The sequence below is a fragment of the Leptopilina heterotoma genome, unplaced genomic scaffold (assembly GCF_015476425.1).
Source record: "Leptopilina heterotoma isolate Lh14 unplaced genomic scaffold, ASM1547642v1 Lhet_221, whole genome shotgun sequence".
NCBI classification, from domain to species: Eukaryota; Metazoa; Arthropoda; class Insecta; order Hymenoptera; family Figitidae; genus Leptopilina; species Leptopilina heterotoma.
In genome coordinates this window covers 537,198-556,921 of record NW_025110939.1, presented here as the reverse complement: position 1 = coordinate 556,921, position 19,724 = coordinate 537,198, and the positions used below count along the sequence as shown (strand labels likewise).

Sequence of the window (19,724 nt, the reverse complement as noted above, 5' to 3'; positions counted from 1 at the left end):
CATAGCTAAAGCTGTAAATGATGCAAATTCTGCAAAACGTCAACTAGAGGAAAGCAAGCGACATAATCAAACAATGGAATCTATTGCCTTAGAAAAAGGTCTCTTTCTAAAACCATATAAAGCAGGACTAGGCCTTCATCTAAAACCCTACAAATTAGGACAAGGTTGCAAGTCAAAAAACTTGAAGTAAAGCTACCTCACCGTGCGCTAACAGATTTAGATTTACTAAAATTTGCAAAAAGTTTAAAAATTCCATATTTTCGAAGAGTTTTTATGCGAAATGAACTACCTATGCGTGGTCCTAAAGCAAATGAATTTGCAATTATTAATCTAGATGATAAATATGGTCCTGGTACACATTTGTGTGAATATAAAAAGAATAAAGATAAAATCGTATATTTTGATAGCTTCGGTAATCTTCGACCACCTTCGGATCTTGTTAAATATTTTGGTGTTGGTAGCATAAAATATAATCATAAACGATAGCAAAACTATAATACATATGTATGCGGACATTTATGTCTTAAATTTTTATGTAATCAATTGAATATTCCTGATTTGTATAGTCTGCATATAAATAAATGATATTCTTGGTTTAAATGTCAGTTATTAATTTGACCTCATCATGGACGATTCACTTATTTTAACGTTGTCTGGAAATTCTTCCATCTTAGAATCTCAATTTTTTCCACCAATAGAGTTGTCTAATTTTAAAAATTATGCTTTTGGTCATGTTGAATTTTTAACTTTTAATTCTATTCCTAATATAGATGTTGGGAAAAATAAATTTTACATAGGAAATGAAGAAATTATTATACCCACAGGAAGTTATGAAGTTAGTGATATTGATCAAGTTTTGCATTTAATTTTAAAAAATAAAGGAATTAATTTTAGAATCAAACCAAACAATAATACATTGAAATGTACAGCTTATTGTGATAAAGAAATTAATTTTAAACCCAATGATTCTATAGGTAGTTTGTTAGGATTTTCTCCTCGCAAATTAAAAGCTCAAGAATACCATGAGTCTGATCAACCAGTATCAATCATTAAAATAAATTAATTAAGAGTAGAATGTAATATAACAACCGGAGCATACATTAATGGTGAAAAAGTCCATACAATTCATGAATTTTTTCCTATTGTTCCACCAGGATATAAAATAGGGGAAGTACCAAATCACGTCATTTACTTGCCAGTCGCTGTCAAGACAATAGACTATATTCAATTGCGAATTGTAGACCAAGACGGAAATTTAGTTAATTTTCGAGGGGAAACTTTACCAATAAGGCTTCATATTAAATCCTTAAAATAATGGGTATTGTTTTTAATAATAGAAAAAGAATTGGTTTTGGTTATAAAATTAAAACACCATGCCAGAATCAAATCAGTCGTCGGCAAATCTTGAAGAGATTAACACCTCAGAACCTGCAACTACTGAAAAATCTCGGTCTAAAGATTGTAAAAAAGGAAGAGAGTAAAAAAGAGATTTAAACTTAGTTTTACTTGTATTTGTGCCTTTGTATTTCAACGTATTATTATTTGCTATGGAAGGGGAAATTTTAAATATTGATTCATCAGTAATTTTTGATGAATCTATTGCTCATTATGAAGTTCATGCGCAACAACTATACACCTCATCAACATACAACAATAGTGACGAAATCCGCATCACGGTACAAAATCAGGATCATTGCTTATTTCCAAGCAAAAGCTCGATTTACATAACTGGAAAACTCGTGAAACCTGATGGAACAGCTCTAGAGCGTACAAATTTAATTTCTAATGGCATATGTCATTTATTTGAAGAAGCAAAGTATGAACTTAATGGTGTAGAAATTGATAAAAATAAAAATGTAGGTCTTACAAGTTTAATGAAAAATTATATTTCTCTCGATTCTAGTCAAAATAAATTTCTTGAAAATGTTGGCTGGTTAGAATTCACTAATGAACCAACCTTAACAAATGTGCAAGGTTATTTTGATGTTTGTATTCCTCTGAGTATGATTTTTGGTTTTGCTGAAGATTACCAAAAAGTCATTATTAACGCTAAACATGAGCTTATTTTAATCAGATCAAGAACTGATGCTAACGCAGTGTTGCAAGTAGCATCTTTAGAAAAGTTTAAAATTGTTATTGAAAAAATTGAATGGTTATTACCATACATAAAATTATGAGATGCTCGAAAGTTTAAATTATTAAAATATATTGAAAAAGATCCATCTATTCCAATAAGTTTTAGAACTTGGGAATTGTATGAATATCCTTTATTACCAATTACTCCTAAGCATATTTGGAGTGTAAAAACTTCAAGTCAATTAGAGAAACCTAGATTTATTGTATTAGGGTTTCAGAGAAACAGAAAAAATAATACAGTTCAAAACTCTAGTTACTTTGATCATTGTGATTTATCTGATGTAAAATTATTTTTAAATTCACAATGTTATCCTTATGGCAACATGAATCTGAATATTGGTAGAAACCAGTACTCTACTTTATATGAAATGTTTACAAATTTTCAAGCTTCTTATTATAGTAAAGAGTCTCAACCAATTTTATCAAAAAAAGAATTTTTACAATATGCTCCTTTAGTTGTAGTAGATTGTTCAAAACAAAATGAGTCTTTAAAAAGTGGACCAGTTGATATCCGCCTAGAATTTGAATCAAAAGAAAATTTTCCCGCCAATACTTCAGCTTATTGCTTAGTTTTGCATGACCGCATCGTTGAATATAAACCAATCAGTGGAATTGTTAAAAAAATTGTTTAACTTTAAGCTTATATATATTTAACTCTTTACGCGTAATGAGATTAGTTGATTTAAAAATGCAGTACTTGATAGATGTGCAAGGATTCAAATTGCCAATTAATGAGTTTGTTTTAAAAGAATTAGCTATAGTTCCTGTAAATAATGATTCAATACCAATAAATATGGTTTTCCAACCTCCTTGTCCATGGAATTGCGTCACAAACAAATATAAATGTATCAATCGTTGGTTAGAAAATAATTTCCATGGTATTCGTTGGAATGCTGGTGATGTACCGAACGTTTATTTAAAAGAAATTTTAGAAAATGTTTAAAAAAAAAAAAATGTTTAAAATGTTTAAAAATGTTTAAAGAAGCAAAGACAATTGATGTTAAAGGTTTAGAGAAGAAAAAATGGTTAAAAAGCTTAATCGATGAAAAATATTGTATTGAAATTATCGACATGAATGATTTAAATTGTCCTTCATTAAAAAAGTTAAACATTGAAACATGTATTAAAACTTGTTCAAAACATTTAATCAACAAGAAAACTTTTACTTGTGCTCTTCAGAATGTTATAAACTTAAAAACTTGGTTCTGCAAAAACTGTAATATTTGAGTATTTAAGTTGAAAATGTATTCTATTTTTTTCCTCAATAAAATTATAAAATATCAATTGCACTGTAATTATTATTTCTAACCTAACCTTATTGTTTTCATGAATAAGAAACGACATTTATTTTAAATACATTTATTTATTATAATAAATTACAATTTTTTAAGTATAATTTATTGTAAAAATTGTATAAAGCGAATAGTATAGAACTAATACAAACTACAATTTAAATAAATATTTACATTTTATACATCAATTTCATCTATTTCCATTGGATCATGCTGTTGGTAACCCCAAGGAAAGGTGTCAGTTTTCCCTGGTATCAAAATTCTTTTATCATCCTGCCAACTGAGAGCAATTTTATTTTGTTTGACAGTGAATACTTCATGTTTTTTGCTGCGTATAAAGTGCTGAGATCGGATCAGGTTTTCATTTTCATTGAGAGTATGCTTAAAATCATCGAATTCTATTTTTTTAAAGTTGAATATTTTACCCCTTTTGCTTTCTTTTTAGCTTCCTCATCACCCCATAACTTAAATGCATATAGTTTTGATCTTAAACCTATAAATTCATCTACAATTTTACCGTTATTTTCGTCTTTCATAAGACCCAAGATTTTTTTATTTGCAAGTGGTATATTATAAATGTTGTTTTCAGGATAATCAGATGTATCGAATTTATGTAAATCTCTTTTAATATAATTATAAAAATTTGGTACTGTAATATGATAAACAAGACTGTCAGTATCTGTGTAGAGTAATTTTGCAGAATCACTGAAAGTCTCTTTAATGTAATTGTAATGAAAGTCATATGTTATTATTTTTGATATGTCTAAAATAGTGAATCCTATGTAAATTGGTTTGTTAAAGTATACCTTTGTTTTATTCATCTCAATAATAACCATATCTTTATCAAATATGGTGCAACTATGAAAGTTTGGTTGAGCAATTAAATTTTTCGCGCAATACCTTCCCTCCCATTTTGTTATTAATCTAACATCTTTGTGTTTTCTAACATTTTCCATTGTCTTGCCAAATACGGAATTGTTCATTAGCTTGTAAAAATTCTTCTCAAATTCATTACTCGATTTTTTTCTAAGCTCGGTATTTAAATCAATGTAGGGTTTTAACCATTGCTTTTGCTTAAATTTTAAAGCTCTATGTATTTTAGTTAATTTAATTCCCAAAGATAAATATAGCTTTAAATTTCTATAGTGAATTGTATAGTTCTTCTTTGGTAATAAATTTGGAATTAATTTAGGAATTGTACATTTTGGGAGAGGAGGTATGAAATGTTCAGGACATAAGGGCAAGTCTTTATGTGAATCATGAAGTTGAGTTGGATAATCTAAATCTACTTCAAGAATATATCCTTCAGGAGAATCATCTGGAATATTTAGGAAAAAGTCATTACTATAATTTTCAAACCATTCAAAATCTGTATATGGCAAACTTTCGCTCATAGAAGCACCATACTGATTATTTATATCAAAATACATTATATAAGATTCTGGTATTAAGGGATTAAAATCTTTTTCCATAAATCTATTATTAGCTTTCGCGTATCTGTTGGAGCATTGTGAAACACCACCTCTTATTCCCTTTTCAATAAAAAGCAACATTTCTACATCTGTCAACAAATCAAGTTTTATGTCTGTGTACTTGAGCATAGCGTCAAATGCCAGTCCTGGGGCAGTATAGTAATGTAACGCGTCCAAGTTATAAGTTGTAAAGCATGTTTTTCTAGAATTTTCAAAAATGTCGGCAAGTAGTAAAACGTCAGTCTGTAAGTACAAGTCAGAGTATTCTCCTATTGTTTTTAAATTAAACGTTTTCCATACATTACAAGCATGTTCATAGTCTTCGTCTGAAATATGAGCGTCATTTAATTTAAAGTAGAAAGAGTCTTTTACTGGCAATTGACCTTCTTCTAATTTTTCCCAGCTACTAACATATTCGTAAGGAAATATTCCTTTTCTTGTCAATAAATTAAACTCGTCCATATTTTTACAATACTTTTTAGTAATTTTTTTCTCATCATTTTCAAGATAGGAGGATAATTTGTCTAAACTGCTGGGCATAAATCTAAATGAATCAAGAAATCTTAATACTACTTTGGTACCCTTCACATATTTTGAAAATGAAATGTACTTTTCCTTGTTTATTGGTAACAGTTTCATTTCACCCTCAAAAGACGTTGCTAAAACTTTAACAATGAAATGTGCATCATATCCTGACAAATTGTGAAAAATTATGGGAACAACATGCGAATCTTTATAATTTACATTGCAACTCTGATGTGCCGGACCACGATATTTTCCCGTGAAATGACAATGATCGCGGTTTTAATGTCATCATTTTCAAAAGGTTTTTCACAAATATGACAAACTGTTGCTGTATCAAATTCAATTTGTTGTAAAATAGTTAAATTTTCCATTGGAATAATATTTGTAAAATAAGAGTTTGCATTTTCAGCCAATTGTTTTAATTCTGTCATGAACCAATCAACACAATCTGGACCTCGATATGATTTAAATTCTGAAAGAGATTCATCAAAATTGCAATGTACATAGAAAGCAAAACTTGTCGGGATATGTTTTTGGTATGTTGATGTGTTTGTGTTTGTACTTGCTATAGGTTCTAAGAGACTTTCAGTGTCAGCATACACGACAAAGGGGACATTTTCTTTATTTCTGTAATTTTTAAATTTTTAAATTTTATGCTCTTTATTAGGCAAAATTACTCGACACATGTTTATTTAATCACAATCAATTTTATGATTATTAAATGATTTTTCATATTTAAAATTACATAAACATCTATCACAAAGTAACGTTCGATTATGATCTTTTGTTATTTGTGAACTTATTAAACGAGATAAATTATTAATTAATGCAAAATGATAAACTTTGTTATTTTGAAAATTATTATCATCATCATCTAAATCAAGTTCTGTATTTTCAATCATTAATAAGTGATAAGTAGGTTCGTCTGATTTGTTTTTACTTAAATAAAATGGAACAATTTCATTCTTCTTATTACTTCTTTTAAATTCCATAAACATTAATACTCAAATTGTTTAATTTTTCAAATTTTGGAATATCGCTGAGAGAAATAGGGAATTCAAAATCATCAAACTTTAAATCAGTATCCTCAAAGTGAGGATATGAACTTGTACGTTCCTTATTCTTTTCAGCTGGATAACGTTGTGCAATGATGGACCATAAAAAACAGTGTTTGTCATTATTTATAACATTAATAACAGCTCTTTTATCAATTATAAATTTTGACATTCTTATAAAAGTTGAGTATCCAGCCGCAAGAGGGACATATTTATTTATATTAACACTTAAATTTATAATTTCATTTAAAGACCAACCTGACTTTTTTTGTTAAAAATCATCAATCTTAACAAAAAGTTTTTTACGAATTTTATGATCAAACCATTCATCAAAATTTGTTGATTCTAAAATTTTTGAATTTCTAGTATTGAAATATTTAATATCTTCAATTTCCTCACCTTCTTCTAAAACAGTATAATTTGCCGCAAGAACAACATTAACTTTCATGTTTCCCACCTTTTTAAATGCATTTTTTAATCGAGAAATAATTATTTTCTTTGCATCACTTAGAAAACTGTCTATATTTTTATGTTTTAAATTAATAACTACACCTGTTGTAATTCTATTCTCGAAAGCATTCTCTAATTCTTCCCACCTGATCCATCTCTCATCCTTTTTAAATAAACCAGTTCCTGTTCTTCTTAGTTTCTTAAACTTTCTGCTATTTGCTTTCAATAGTCCAATAATTGACAAAATCTTTTTTTTCTCTCCACATGACACAGATCCATTTTTTAACAATTTATTCAGTAATTAAATGTTTTTTACACTACTATTTATCCAAAAATTTAATTCCTCTGTTGTAGTTTTTTTACTTAATGTTTTAAAAGCATTGTTCATAATTTTCACAAAATCTTTACAATAGATAGAGCTTTTATCAGTTTCCATAACTTTAATTGCTGCATTTAATTTATCCAAATTCTTTTTTATCACTTGTATTGAAACTGTCAATTTTTTTCACTACAATGATTAACTCCGATCAGACTAAAATTGAACTTTTAACAATAGCGATTTTTTTTAAAACGAGATTTTTTAAGCGCACTTGAATTTCACGACTTTGTTCTGCTAATATTTTCATCAACCAACTTAAACTGCAGGAATGATTTCGTTTATAAAAATTGCCCTCTTTATATACACGAGATATGACCTATTTGACCTTCAAGTTAATCAGGAAGGAAGAGTAAGGAGACCGAACTCTGCTTCTACAAATGTCTGAGAAATATGCACGAAAAGTGCCAGACTCACTGTGTTCTAGTTGATCATCAATTAAGTCGATTATGCGCATTGAACTAAAGTTCAGTGTTGACATAGATGAAAAGTGTGGTTATGTCAAGGTAAATATTATACATAGTTTAAACAGTGTTAATTTTAAAAGCAAATTTATTTATTTACAATTGTGATATTATTTAGATTTTTAAAATAATTTAATAATATATTTATGAAAAGGGAAAAATTTTGCAAAAATGGTTAAGAAGAATTGTGTTTATAACTACAGTATATTTACATACCGTAGAAGGATAGAAGAGACTAATGTTTTTAGACTCTTTTTCTTTCTTTACATCCTGGCACACAACACGACATTTTTTAAATAAAATAAATAAATAATTATTAAAACGAAATGTATTGTATAATTATGTATGTATCTCACTAAGACCGGCTAAATGTAAACATTAGATCTTACATCTCACTCGCACAATTTTTACGAGAAACAGAGATACAACACAGCTTATGCGCATGATCAACTTAATTGGAGGTCGACTAGAACGCAGTGAGCCTGGCACTTTTCGTGCATATTTCTCTGAGATTTTTAAAGCGCTTTCTACACAGAGTTCGGTCTCCTTACTCTTCCTTCCTGAAGTTAATTATAGTTTTCTTGGAATTGCGGTAAGATCAAAAGCATTCTTATGAAAAGTAACGAAAATGTTTGTAAAAATTCCTTAGATAAGAATCTAATAAACAGTGATTTGCAATATTTAGACGAAAATAATAATTCCAAGAATAAAATAAGTAAAAAACAAAAACAGGAAATACTAATGATAATGAGTCATCAATAAAAAATTCCAAAACTGAGTCATCAACCCCTATTTTGCGAAAAACAAAGAAATTATGTGTCATCGTTAAAAAATGCACCCTGTAAAAACAAAAACAGGAAATACCAATCATTATGAGTCATCAATAAAAAAAATCCAAAACTATGAGTCATCAACCTCTATTTTGCAAAAAACAAAGAAATTATGCGTCATCGTTAAAGAATGCACCATGTAAAAAACAAAAACAGGAAATAGCAATGATAATGAGTCATCAACCCCATTTTGCGAAAAACAAAGAAATTATGTGTCATCGTTAAAGAATGCACCCAAAAAATAGGAAATACCAATAAAAAATTCCAAAATTCTGAGTCATCAACCCCTATGGAAAATTCAAGGATTGTTTTATAATATGAAGTTATAATTCCAAGAAATTTGATAAATTCCAAGAATCACGATCTCAATATCCCCCCCCCAATTCTTGGAAGTATGACGTCATATCCAGCTCAGCATAACAGTCTGAATATCCCCCCCTAATGGTTTGAGTCTTGGCTAAGTGGTTTGAGTCTGGGCTAAAGTGTCGGTAACATGTCGGTGCAGGGATCTTGAGTTAGAACGCTCCCTGCCTATCTACTTATCCAAACTCTTCAACCCCCTACCCCCTACAATTTTTAAAAAAAATTCATAATTACTTGGTGGTTTTAAGTACTCATTCATAGTTCTAAATACTGTGAAAATATTAGCCCGATCTAACAACTTGCAATTTTGACATTGGTGCACTTGAGAAAATTTGCCCCTTATATATTACATACACATTTTGAGATTCAAAATTGTTTAAAAACAAATTTATAATTGCAAAACTTGATTTTTAAACCTTCCTTGTTTACTAAAAATTAACAAAAACATATTAGTATGCGAAAATTCACGCTTAAAAACGTTTGGTGCACATCTCAGGCGTGTTTACGCGAGATCGATATCTGTGCACCTCGAGACAAAAATTCGATATTTCGGTTAGTTTTAAAGTCTCCAGGGATTTTTTTTGCAAAAAATTCTGGAGAAGATAACGAATCCAAATATTATAGCTACAAAAAATCGAAGGGGTGCTTATGCCCGAAAAAATGAAATCAAAATTTTTTTTGACTTTTTTCCGGGCAAATTTTTGGATTTTTTTTCTTTAATATTGCACTTTAAATTGTTATATAATTAACTATTATTACCTAAAATATGAACAAAATCGAACTAAATGAATATAAGTTATTCGTTTTTCAAAAAAAATGTGCTTTAATATTTAATGCCCGGTAAAATCCACAATTTTGAAAATTTTTAAAAATCTTTTTTTCCTAAAATTTTCTGTCATAAAACACTACCTTTATACCAAGTTTTACAAAAATTGAAAGACCCATGACCAACTTTGATTTTTTTGAGAAAATTTGACTCATAAATTAATATTCGGACAAATTTAAATTCGATCAAATTGACTTTCTGCAAAATTATAATTCAGATAAATAAATATTCTACTAAATTAGAATTCTTTCTAGTTTTCTTGCTCCGAAATTAATATTGGTTAAAATTTTTATTCCGTTTAATTTAAATTCTGACAAACAACTTTTTGTAACAATTAAAATTCAATCATATTTCATTTCTGTGCCATTACTATTCTTACGAATGAAAATTCTACAATATTCATAATCGATTTAATGGAAATTCTGCTAAGCTAATATTTAAACAATTATTTATTCTGCGAAATTGCTATTCTAGAGTATAATATTCTGTGAAATAAAAATTCTAACAAATTCACTTTAGGGCCTTTTCTTCCCATTTCATGATAAGCTCCATTTACTAATTAATAAAATAGTTTTATATATTCTGATGAGGACAGTCATACCGCAGTTAAGAAAAGAGGTAGTGTTCGTTTGTTTATAGACTTTGACTTGGAAGATTGATATAAAAGTTTCTTCTGGAATTAAAATTAATTATAGCAGAGAAATAGGAATGTAAATCAAAATTTCAAATTAATTGTCATTATAATGAGAAAGCATACAATTTATATTAAATAAAACAATTTCCTAGTTTCAAAACCATTAATATAAACCATTAAATTTAAATTTTAAAAGAAAATAGATATGGGCTAATAACAAGAGACATTGAAGGATATAATATTAATAATAAGATAGATAAAGTTGATTTAGTGTATGAAACACTTGTACAAATTGTAATTTAAATTAAAAATATTTGATTGCACAACGAAAGTTTGATTGTAATGATTTGAATTTGTCAATAACAGTATACGTTGTATTTAACTAAAATGTTAATAGATTTTAACTGTAAATATTTTGAAAAATTACTTTTCGTAGTTTATTGGTATTAAAGTGACATTTACTTCAAAATATTTTATATCCTTTGTATAGACGGTTTTAAAAAGCATTGAATGATCTGTTTTTTAACTTTATTCGAATTAGAATTTAAATGATTTTATTTTTAATTTTAAATTTAGAAATTAAAAAAATGCCTTTTTGTGCTTCTTTGATATTGAGTTGCAATAATGGTACATGTCAATAATGTAATTTATATTTATAAAATAAAAATTTTCATGAAGAAGCGAAGTGTTCATGAGAAAATAAAATAGTTGAGTTTTAAATTTGCGGTGGTTTTTAAAATTCTATTTTTAAAAATAATCATTTTTTTATATTAAATGTGACATTATTTTAAAAATGTTGTATGGGCTCTTTAACATCAGAATAATGTCATTTAAAAGTAATAGGATAGAAAAAAGTCATCCAACAAATAGAAACATTGTTGTTCATCTACATTGAAGTCCAAATTATTGGAAACATTTGTGTTAATCCTAATGCCCGTTTAAGTAGAATAAAATATTTTTTTTACTATTTACTGTTGGATTTTCGATTATTTTTACGCTTTTCGTTCGGCTTGCGATAAATGCTACTCGTCATTAGCGAAATTGTACACTTGCGTGATAGGCAAGGTCTCTTCAATAACAGAATGGAAAAGCAGGTGTGGAAAGATTAAAAAATAAACAAATACCATTCACCTTCTCTCTTTCATTCAAGGATTTACGTGCGATTACAATTTACTTATCGACTGCTTTCAAAAGTTAATTTTCTAATGTTCGTCATTATTTATTTTGTTAACTATCATATATTTTTACATTAATGTATTTGTCTTATAAATATTATTTTTTTTAGGTTTTTTGTACAAGTTTTACAATAAATTTTTCTGTTTTGTTAATAAATAATAATATACTAATCGATTTTGATTACATTTTTTGGTTAAATAAGAACAATATTTATTAAAGACATTTTATTTTTTCTTATCAAGATGTAACAATTCTTCCTCTAATTATACAAAATTTTTTTAGTTCAAGGCATATTTAAAGACAGAGAATGCGAAAGACGTTCAATATTTATGACAATAACGATAAAACAGAATTCAAGAACCTCGGAAAATTATTTTGACTTTAAATGCTATTGCTTCTACAAGAAAAAGATTCATTGCTGTTCAAAATGTCTTTTAAAGTAGTAAATAAAAATTCTTGTGTATAAAAATAGACAATCTTTGCCGGCATGGCTATTTGAAACTACCCTTACTTTTGATTTGATTGACACGATATATTTAGAATTTTAAATTTACAGTTCAAAAATGTTAACAGCTCACAAATTTTGACGAAAGGTTCTTGTTTTAAAATTGTCAGGGCTATAAATTCATAAGAGCTTTAAGAAAGTATTTTTTTGAATATTTGTTTTTAATTATTTTATTAGAAGAATATTTTATTCCGTTTTCCTACATATTTCTAAACTTTCTAGCAAATATAATATATTCTATAAAATTTCTACATATATTTACTACAAGAATATGCAAATTTTAGAAAATTTATTTTTTAAGGAAAATAATTTTTTTAATGATTTTCTATACTAGTACAATTAATTTCTAACAATTATTTACAAAAATTTTTTGTATTGGAATTTTTTTAACTTGGAATTCATAAGTGTAAATTGAGTTTCGCAAAAAAAGGTCCTAATAGCAGATCCTTTGAATGTTGTGCTATTTAAGGTTAGTTTAAAAGATTTACATCCAAAAACGAATTTGTTCTTTAAAATGCAAGTAGTTTTATAATACTGAAGTTGGCTGTCTTATCAGTTTGTTGCATGAAACTACCTGAATTTTAACCTTTAAAGAGATTAAAGTCACCGAAAATTCTGAAAGACTCAACAGACTCAACAGTAGTAGTATCTTTCATTTTACATTATAATATTCAAAAACCAGCACATAGTATAAAAGTATATTGAGAGTACTCATTGTTAAGTAGTAATAAATTTTCAAATATGTACAAACTTTTTTGAAAAATAAAATTATTAAAATGTGATTGCTTAAGACATTTCATAAGCAAGTAATATATATATATATATATATATATATATATATATATATATATATATATATATATATATCTATTTGTACTATTTATATTTATATTACACTATCTAAATTATTTCCATAATTTTTAATTAAGCCTTTTTCCGATCTACTTGCAACTTTAAAAATTAAAATTCCAAGTTAAATACAAAAAATGTTTGTGACCCTTGATATAGCTCGGGCGGCGAAATACAGTGACTTGCGTTTAGTGCAATTAGTAGTCAGGTGGATGACTGTTGTAGGACGCTACAGCCGAGCCCCTGATGTTTTTTTTACTGCGATCGAGATATATCAACCGGGAGGTTTGACGTTGAGGCAAACATGAGTACTCCTAACTCAAATCAGCTTGTGACCGCTAAAGTTAAAGAGTGCAAAGTGTCATAAGTTGGTAAAGTTGAATTAAGACGTATGAAGAATGTAAAAATCTAAATGCATACAATAAAATCTTACATTAACTTTAACTTAACAAATAATATTTCAAACTAATTGTTAAAAAGGAATTGTAAGGATATTGAAAATCATTAACATAAAATATTAGATTTCTTCAATAATATTAATATTATAAAATAGCGTAAAACCAATGTTGTCCTATATATTCTCCGAAATTTGTGTCTTCTTTTTTAAGTAGAATAGACAATTCTTTTAATACATTCAAAATTTTAATTTTTTGAAAATGAAAAACATTTTCAATTTTTTCTTATAATGTAATAAATAAGAATAAATTTTATTATATATTTTTTTATTCAATATACAATTATTTACAAATAAAAAATAGTAGAAACAAGTATTTCAATTTTGGTCTTATTTAATGTTTTTAATTATTAGAAAAGTACTTTGTCTAACATAAATAAGGACTCTATCAAGAGTCTAATAGAAAAAATGTAATTCTTTTCATTAAAACAAATAATTATTATATAAAGTAAAGTAATATATTTTGTAGTCTTTTTATCAGTAGCGCACGTAAGCAAAACCTTTAACACATGAAACATCTAACCTTCATTTTTACTACATGGAATCTACTAAGGATAATTCAGTGTTTCGTCATAAACCTTCTTTTTTCTATTCATTATAATATCCCACAAACTCTTAATTGTTTAACTTTTTTTCATTAAAAGGTGAGAAAGTTGTGATTATTTTAAAACAGTTCACAGAGATAGATAACAAAATCCACTGTCATATCAGAAATAAAGAGGGGATTGTCAACGAAGAGGAATAAATACAAGCTTCAAATTAACTGGCATTCAGTCGCATGTCTAGTATTGTAAACGTTTGTACATATAAACACCGTAATTCTGAGACTTCAATCATAGTAATAATATCTTAAAAACTACAACACAAACGTCATGACAGAAAAAACATTGCCCTTTTTAATTACATGGATTTTTATTAAACTTCAGCCATCAAGTACTTGTCATAGGTTTGCATTAAAGTATTAAATGCAATTCAGAAGATACCAATAAGCTTGTCCTTTTATTAATTATCTTTCAAAATATTTCCTTTTTATTTAGTATTAGGCAAAGTATAACGGAGAGCAGTGTTCAAAGTAATTTCGATGTTTATTGGAATGTGCCAACGTTTATGTGTCATAAGTATGGTATATTTTTCGAAGAAGTGTCAAAAGACTTTAACATCAAACAAAATAATAAAGATCAATTTCGAGGTGATAAATTTTTTATTCTCTACGATCCTGGATATTTTCCGGCTTTACTAAAGGATGAAAATGGTATAGAAAAACAAAAATTTTAGAAAAACAATAAATTCAATTTTACTTGTGTTGATTTTTAAGAATTATATTTGATAATGAATGAAAATTAGGTTTACATGGTTTTTCTCTCAAAGGTGAAATCTGGAGAAGGAATGGAGGAGTTCCCCAAGAGGGTAATATAACCCTTCATCTTGAATTATTTAAAAATCATGTGGAAGATCAAGTGCCTAATAAATCATTTCAAGGTATAGCTGTGATTGATTTTGAAAGCTGGAGACCAATTTTTCGACAAAACTGGGCATCACTAAATCAATATCGTGAAATTTCAATTAATATTGAACGCATAAGGCATCCATTCTGGAGTAACAAATCCATTAAGAAGGAAGCAATAAAGAACTTTGAATTTCACGGGAAAGAATTTATGCTACAAACTTTAAAACTTGCTAAAACTTTACGGCCCCTTGCCAAATGGGGCTACTATGCTTACCCTTATTGTTTTAATAATAATGATCCCAATTTAAATTGTGATCCATTGGTTCATGCTGAAAATGATAGGTAATACATAACATTTTACATTAATTATTTACCTAATAGTTTTAATATTAATCTATCAATTTTAATTGTAATTCATTGCTTCTTGCTGAGAATAACAGGGAATATTCATAATACATAATATTCAAAAACTTCTAGAAACATAATTATGTAAGAAATGGTAGATTTGTAAAAGATTTTATTACTAGAATTTTTACCAGGAAAATTTAGTATTACATCTCTAATATAAATCGAAATTTCGATTAAAAGTATGTACAAGTTGAGGAAATGGAAGAACTGAAAATTCAAAAAAACCGTGCAACATTTTAAGACATTGTATACGGATAAGAAATTAAAATTCTCATCTTACTTTGTAAAAATGTTAAATTTCTTATATTAATGTACTTATAAATGAAAGTACAAAAACATTGCAATATTGACGTGAGTAATTAAAAAGGCTTTTCGGGCGTATTTCTCATTGAAAATTTATTTTAAAAAATAAACATAGTAAATAGTTTTTAAAAAACTTAGAAATAGTCTCGGCAAGCCCCTTGCAAAAATGCCTGTTTTTCATACTTCAAATTTTAAGACATTTTTATGCCAAATGGTCACTTATGATGACCTAATAATCTCTGCAAAAATTCAAAGTGCGTATATGCCCCGTTTAAGAAATATAGGAGGTCATAGTTGACCATGTTAAATATAAAATATAGCGATTTTACAGTCATACTCAAATAATAATAATAATAATGTTTAAAAAAATTCGAAATGGTTCCTTTAAGACTTTTGCTGCTGATTAAGAATCTAAAGTCAAACTATAGAAATTAAATATGGTGTATCCTGTATGTAGGATATAATATGATATTTGAGTTTAAAAAAATCCATCGGATTCACTTAAAATTTGTTACTGGGGGGTTTTTTGGAGTCGCTAATTACAAATTTGATGTCAGATTTTAAAAATTCAAAATGTCAGACCCAATATGGCGGACGAGTTTTGTAAAAATTCATCAGATGCACTTGATACTCGTTACTCATCAGATTCTGGGGTCGCTAATTAGAAATTTGATGTCAGATTTTAGAAATTCAAAATAGCGGACCCAATATGGAGGAATATTTTTCAAAATCATACCATTCTTTTGTTACAATTTGCTGTGATGTTTTTAAAGACGTTAGATACAAATATGAAACCTTGCCTTTATAGGTTTAAATATTACATTTTGCCTTTATTGGTTGAATCATTACAGCTTGCCTTCATTGATTAGATCATTACATCTCGTCTTTAATGCATGGATTAAACATTTTACCTTTGTTGGCTGGATTATTGTATCTTGCCTTCATTGTTGCATTACTGGGTTACAAAAAAATGGTCATATCGTGTTTATTCAAAGTTTCCTGTATTTATTTAAAGTTTAGGTGTCACTGAATAAGAATATACCAGAAAAACATTTTTTCATTCGGTCATTCCCTTAAAAAACGAGTTTAAAGTGTCAAAAAACCGTATTTTTAGCACTTTTTGAGGCAGCGTAACAAGAAAACGCAACATGATAAAAATCTCTACAAGAGCTTAAATAAAATCTTAAACCTTTAACTTTAAGGCTCAGAACTGAAAAGTACTTAAATAATCAATGAAAACCTCCTTAATCAAGCAGTCGCTACATAAAATTGTCAAAAAAAGCTAGAACAGGAAGCAATTGGTAAAAATCGATTTCCCTAACCGGATTCGGTTGCAACTTGTTACTTGAGGTTTTTTGAGGTTTCTAATGACGAATTGGAACTTAGATTTAAAAATTTCAAAATGGCAGACTGAAAATAATGAGTTCACTTAATTTTTCAAAATTTGCGTTGATAATTTTAAAAAATTGAGTCTGCCATTTTGAAATTTTTAAATCTAAGTTCCAATTCGTCATTAAAAACCTCAAGTAACAATTTGCAACCGAATCCGGTTAGATGAATCGATTTTTACCAAGTGCTACCTAACCCAGCTTTTTTGATAATTTCAAATAGCGACTGCAGGTTTTCAGTGCTTATTTAAGTACTTTTCAGTTCTGAGCCTTAAAGTTGAAGGTTTAAGCTTTTATTTAAGCTTTTGTAGAGATTTTTATCATGTTGCGTTTTCTTGTTACGCTGCCTCAAAAAGTGCTAAAAATACGGTTTTTTGAGACTTTAAACTCGTTTTTTAAGGGAATGACCGAATGAAAAAAAGTTTTTCTGGTATATTCTTATTCAGTGACACCTAAACTTTCAATAAACACAGTAAATTTTAAATAAACACGACATGACCATTTTTTGTAACCCAGTGTTATTACATCTTGCCTTTATTTCATGGCTTAAACATCTTATCTTTGTTGGTTGGATTATTGCATCTTGCCTTCATTGGTTGCATTATTACATCTTGTCTTTATTGGTTGGATTAAACATCTTACCTTCGTTGCTTGGATTATTATATCTTGTACTCATTGGTTGCATTATTACATATTGTCTTTACAAGTTTAATATGTTATTACATTTACCAATTAATTATTTTGTATTTCAAAAATCTAACATCAAATTCGTAACAAGCGACCCCAAAAACTCCAGAGTAACAAACTTCAAGTAAATCGGATGAGTTTTTACAAAAGTCGTCCGCCATATTGCGTCCGCCATTTTGAATTTTTAAAAAACATCGGATTCGTAATCAGCCACCTCGAAAACCCCCGGCTAATAAAATCCTTAAATATAAACTTTTTAAAAAAATAATTGTGCTTAATATTTTTGGTAAACCAGTAAAAGTATGTATATAATAAACATTACAGAAATATTGTCATAATATTTCTATCAAATATTGATTTAATGTTCCCAGGTAATAATGCATCAAAGTAGACATAATCAATAATGCTGCAATATTATCTTGATATTGAAAAGTAATGTTCGCAATATTACGACATAATACTGATGTAATGTTATTGTTATAATTGTGTACTAAATTTTTTATAAGGTACTAGATTTTTGGATTCCCCATTTGAAAAAGTGATTCCTTAGCCATAAAAAATATATATTGCTAAATTTTTTAATGAAATTGCGTTTTAACGTTTAAAAAAATTGTCAAACGCCAAGTATTGTGCATTTGATCCTCAAAGATTGAAGCGTTTTTCTGAAACTTGTTTTTGAAGTCCGTGTAATTCATAACTCCAAATCTACTGTACCAATCAGTCTAAAATTTAGTATAGCACTTCTTTACATAATTCCTCACGTATCCCTGGGAGCTTTTTTAAAAAAGAAAAAATTAGTAATTTTGCAATAAAAAATGTACTGCGTACACAACAGTAACTTTTTTGGAGGTGACAGAGTGATTCTCCGCGTAGCGCACAATTTAATGTCTCTCATGTGTTTTGAGAAATCAGTTTTATATATTATAATAAATTCAACGTGGATAACTTATTTCCATGATAACAAATAAAAGTCTATAGTCGTTTTCATTTAAAAGTTTATAATTTTACTTAAAAATCTGTTTTAAGGTGCCTAAACGTCGTGGTCTAATCAGTCCCCACTACCATTTCATATATAAAATGTTATTTCTTAGTAAAATATAATAATAAATATAATGAATATTGACATTTTCTTATTGTCTAAGTTAGTAGAATTGAGAAAAACAAAACACTTGTGGAAAAAAAATTATTTTTTAATATTTTTGTAGATATTTCTTGTCCCCTGTTTTCGCGTCATGGTATAATCACTTTGTAAAATTGCATAATTTACATAAAGAATCAAATCGAAAAATTACTTAACATTAATAAAAAGCATTAATAAACTCTCCTAAGTAAATTACTAAAAAAGAAATTAATCGTCATGGTCTAATCATCACATATTTGCAATAAAATGAATAATTATTTATATTTTACCTCAAAACAAGTTTAGTAGTATAAAGTAAGTGAAAACAAAATACGTGGAAAAAAAGAATTTTTGAAATTGATAATAATTTGCTTAAAAAATTAGTTTTTCGTATACGTCATGGTATAATCACAGCGTCATGGTCTAATCACTTTTTCATAATAAGGCTTTTCTGTATTAAACTGTGTCACTGAAGCACTCATAAGTATAACGAAGATTTTAAGTTCAGGTAAATAATGAGTAATAAAATTAATTTCTATAAATTACAGCATAAATTTCTATAAAATACCGCATAAATTTCTATAAATTACCGCATAAATTTCCATATATTTCCAAAATGTTTTTTCTTAATTACTAATTTTGCAACAATTTACTGTTCATTGCCGCACAATTTTCTATAAATTTCCATAAATTACCAAATTCCAAATTTTTAATAATAATTTAAACTTTACATATTTTATGAATTATCGCGATAATTTTTATAAATTTCCATAAATTACCGAAATAATAATTTTTAAATGAGATTCACGCTATACTATTGTTTAAATTACCGCAAAAATTTTTTTTTTAATTTCATAAATCAAATCGTGCGCTACGCGGAGAATCACCCATAAAAGTTATACATTCATTTGCTCAATTCTCAATATTTTTTTATGAAAATTATTTCGATTTAATAAGGTTAGCT

At 27.6% G+C, this 19,724-nt stretch overlaps 1 protein-coding gene across 5 annotated transcripts in view; it reads left to right on the top strand.

Annotated features, from left to right (window-relative positions):
* LOC122502183 (hyaluronidase B-like) overlaps window positions 1-19,724 on the top strand; it is a 121,608-nt gene that overhangs the window by 82,380 nt on the left and 19,504 nt on the right. For 3 of the 5 annotated variants that reach the window (XM_043612108.1, XM_043612110.1, XM_043612112.1), the window contains exons 2-4: window positions 14,081-14,353; window positions 14,445-14,659; window positions 14,776-15,196. In XM_043612108.1, coding sequence (XP_043468043.1) covers window positions 14,280-14,353; window positions 14,445-14,659; window positions 14,776-15,196 — 710 coding nt within the window. In that variant the 5' untranslated portion in view covers window positions 14,081-14,279. Of the gene's footprint in view, window positions 1-14,051; window positions 14,354-14,444; window positions 14,660-14,775; window positions 15,197-19,724 lie in introns of all 5 variants that reach the window. The other 2 variants (XM_043612111.1, XM_043612109.1) reach the window with 2 other exon arrangements.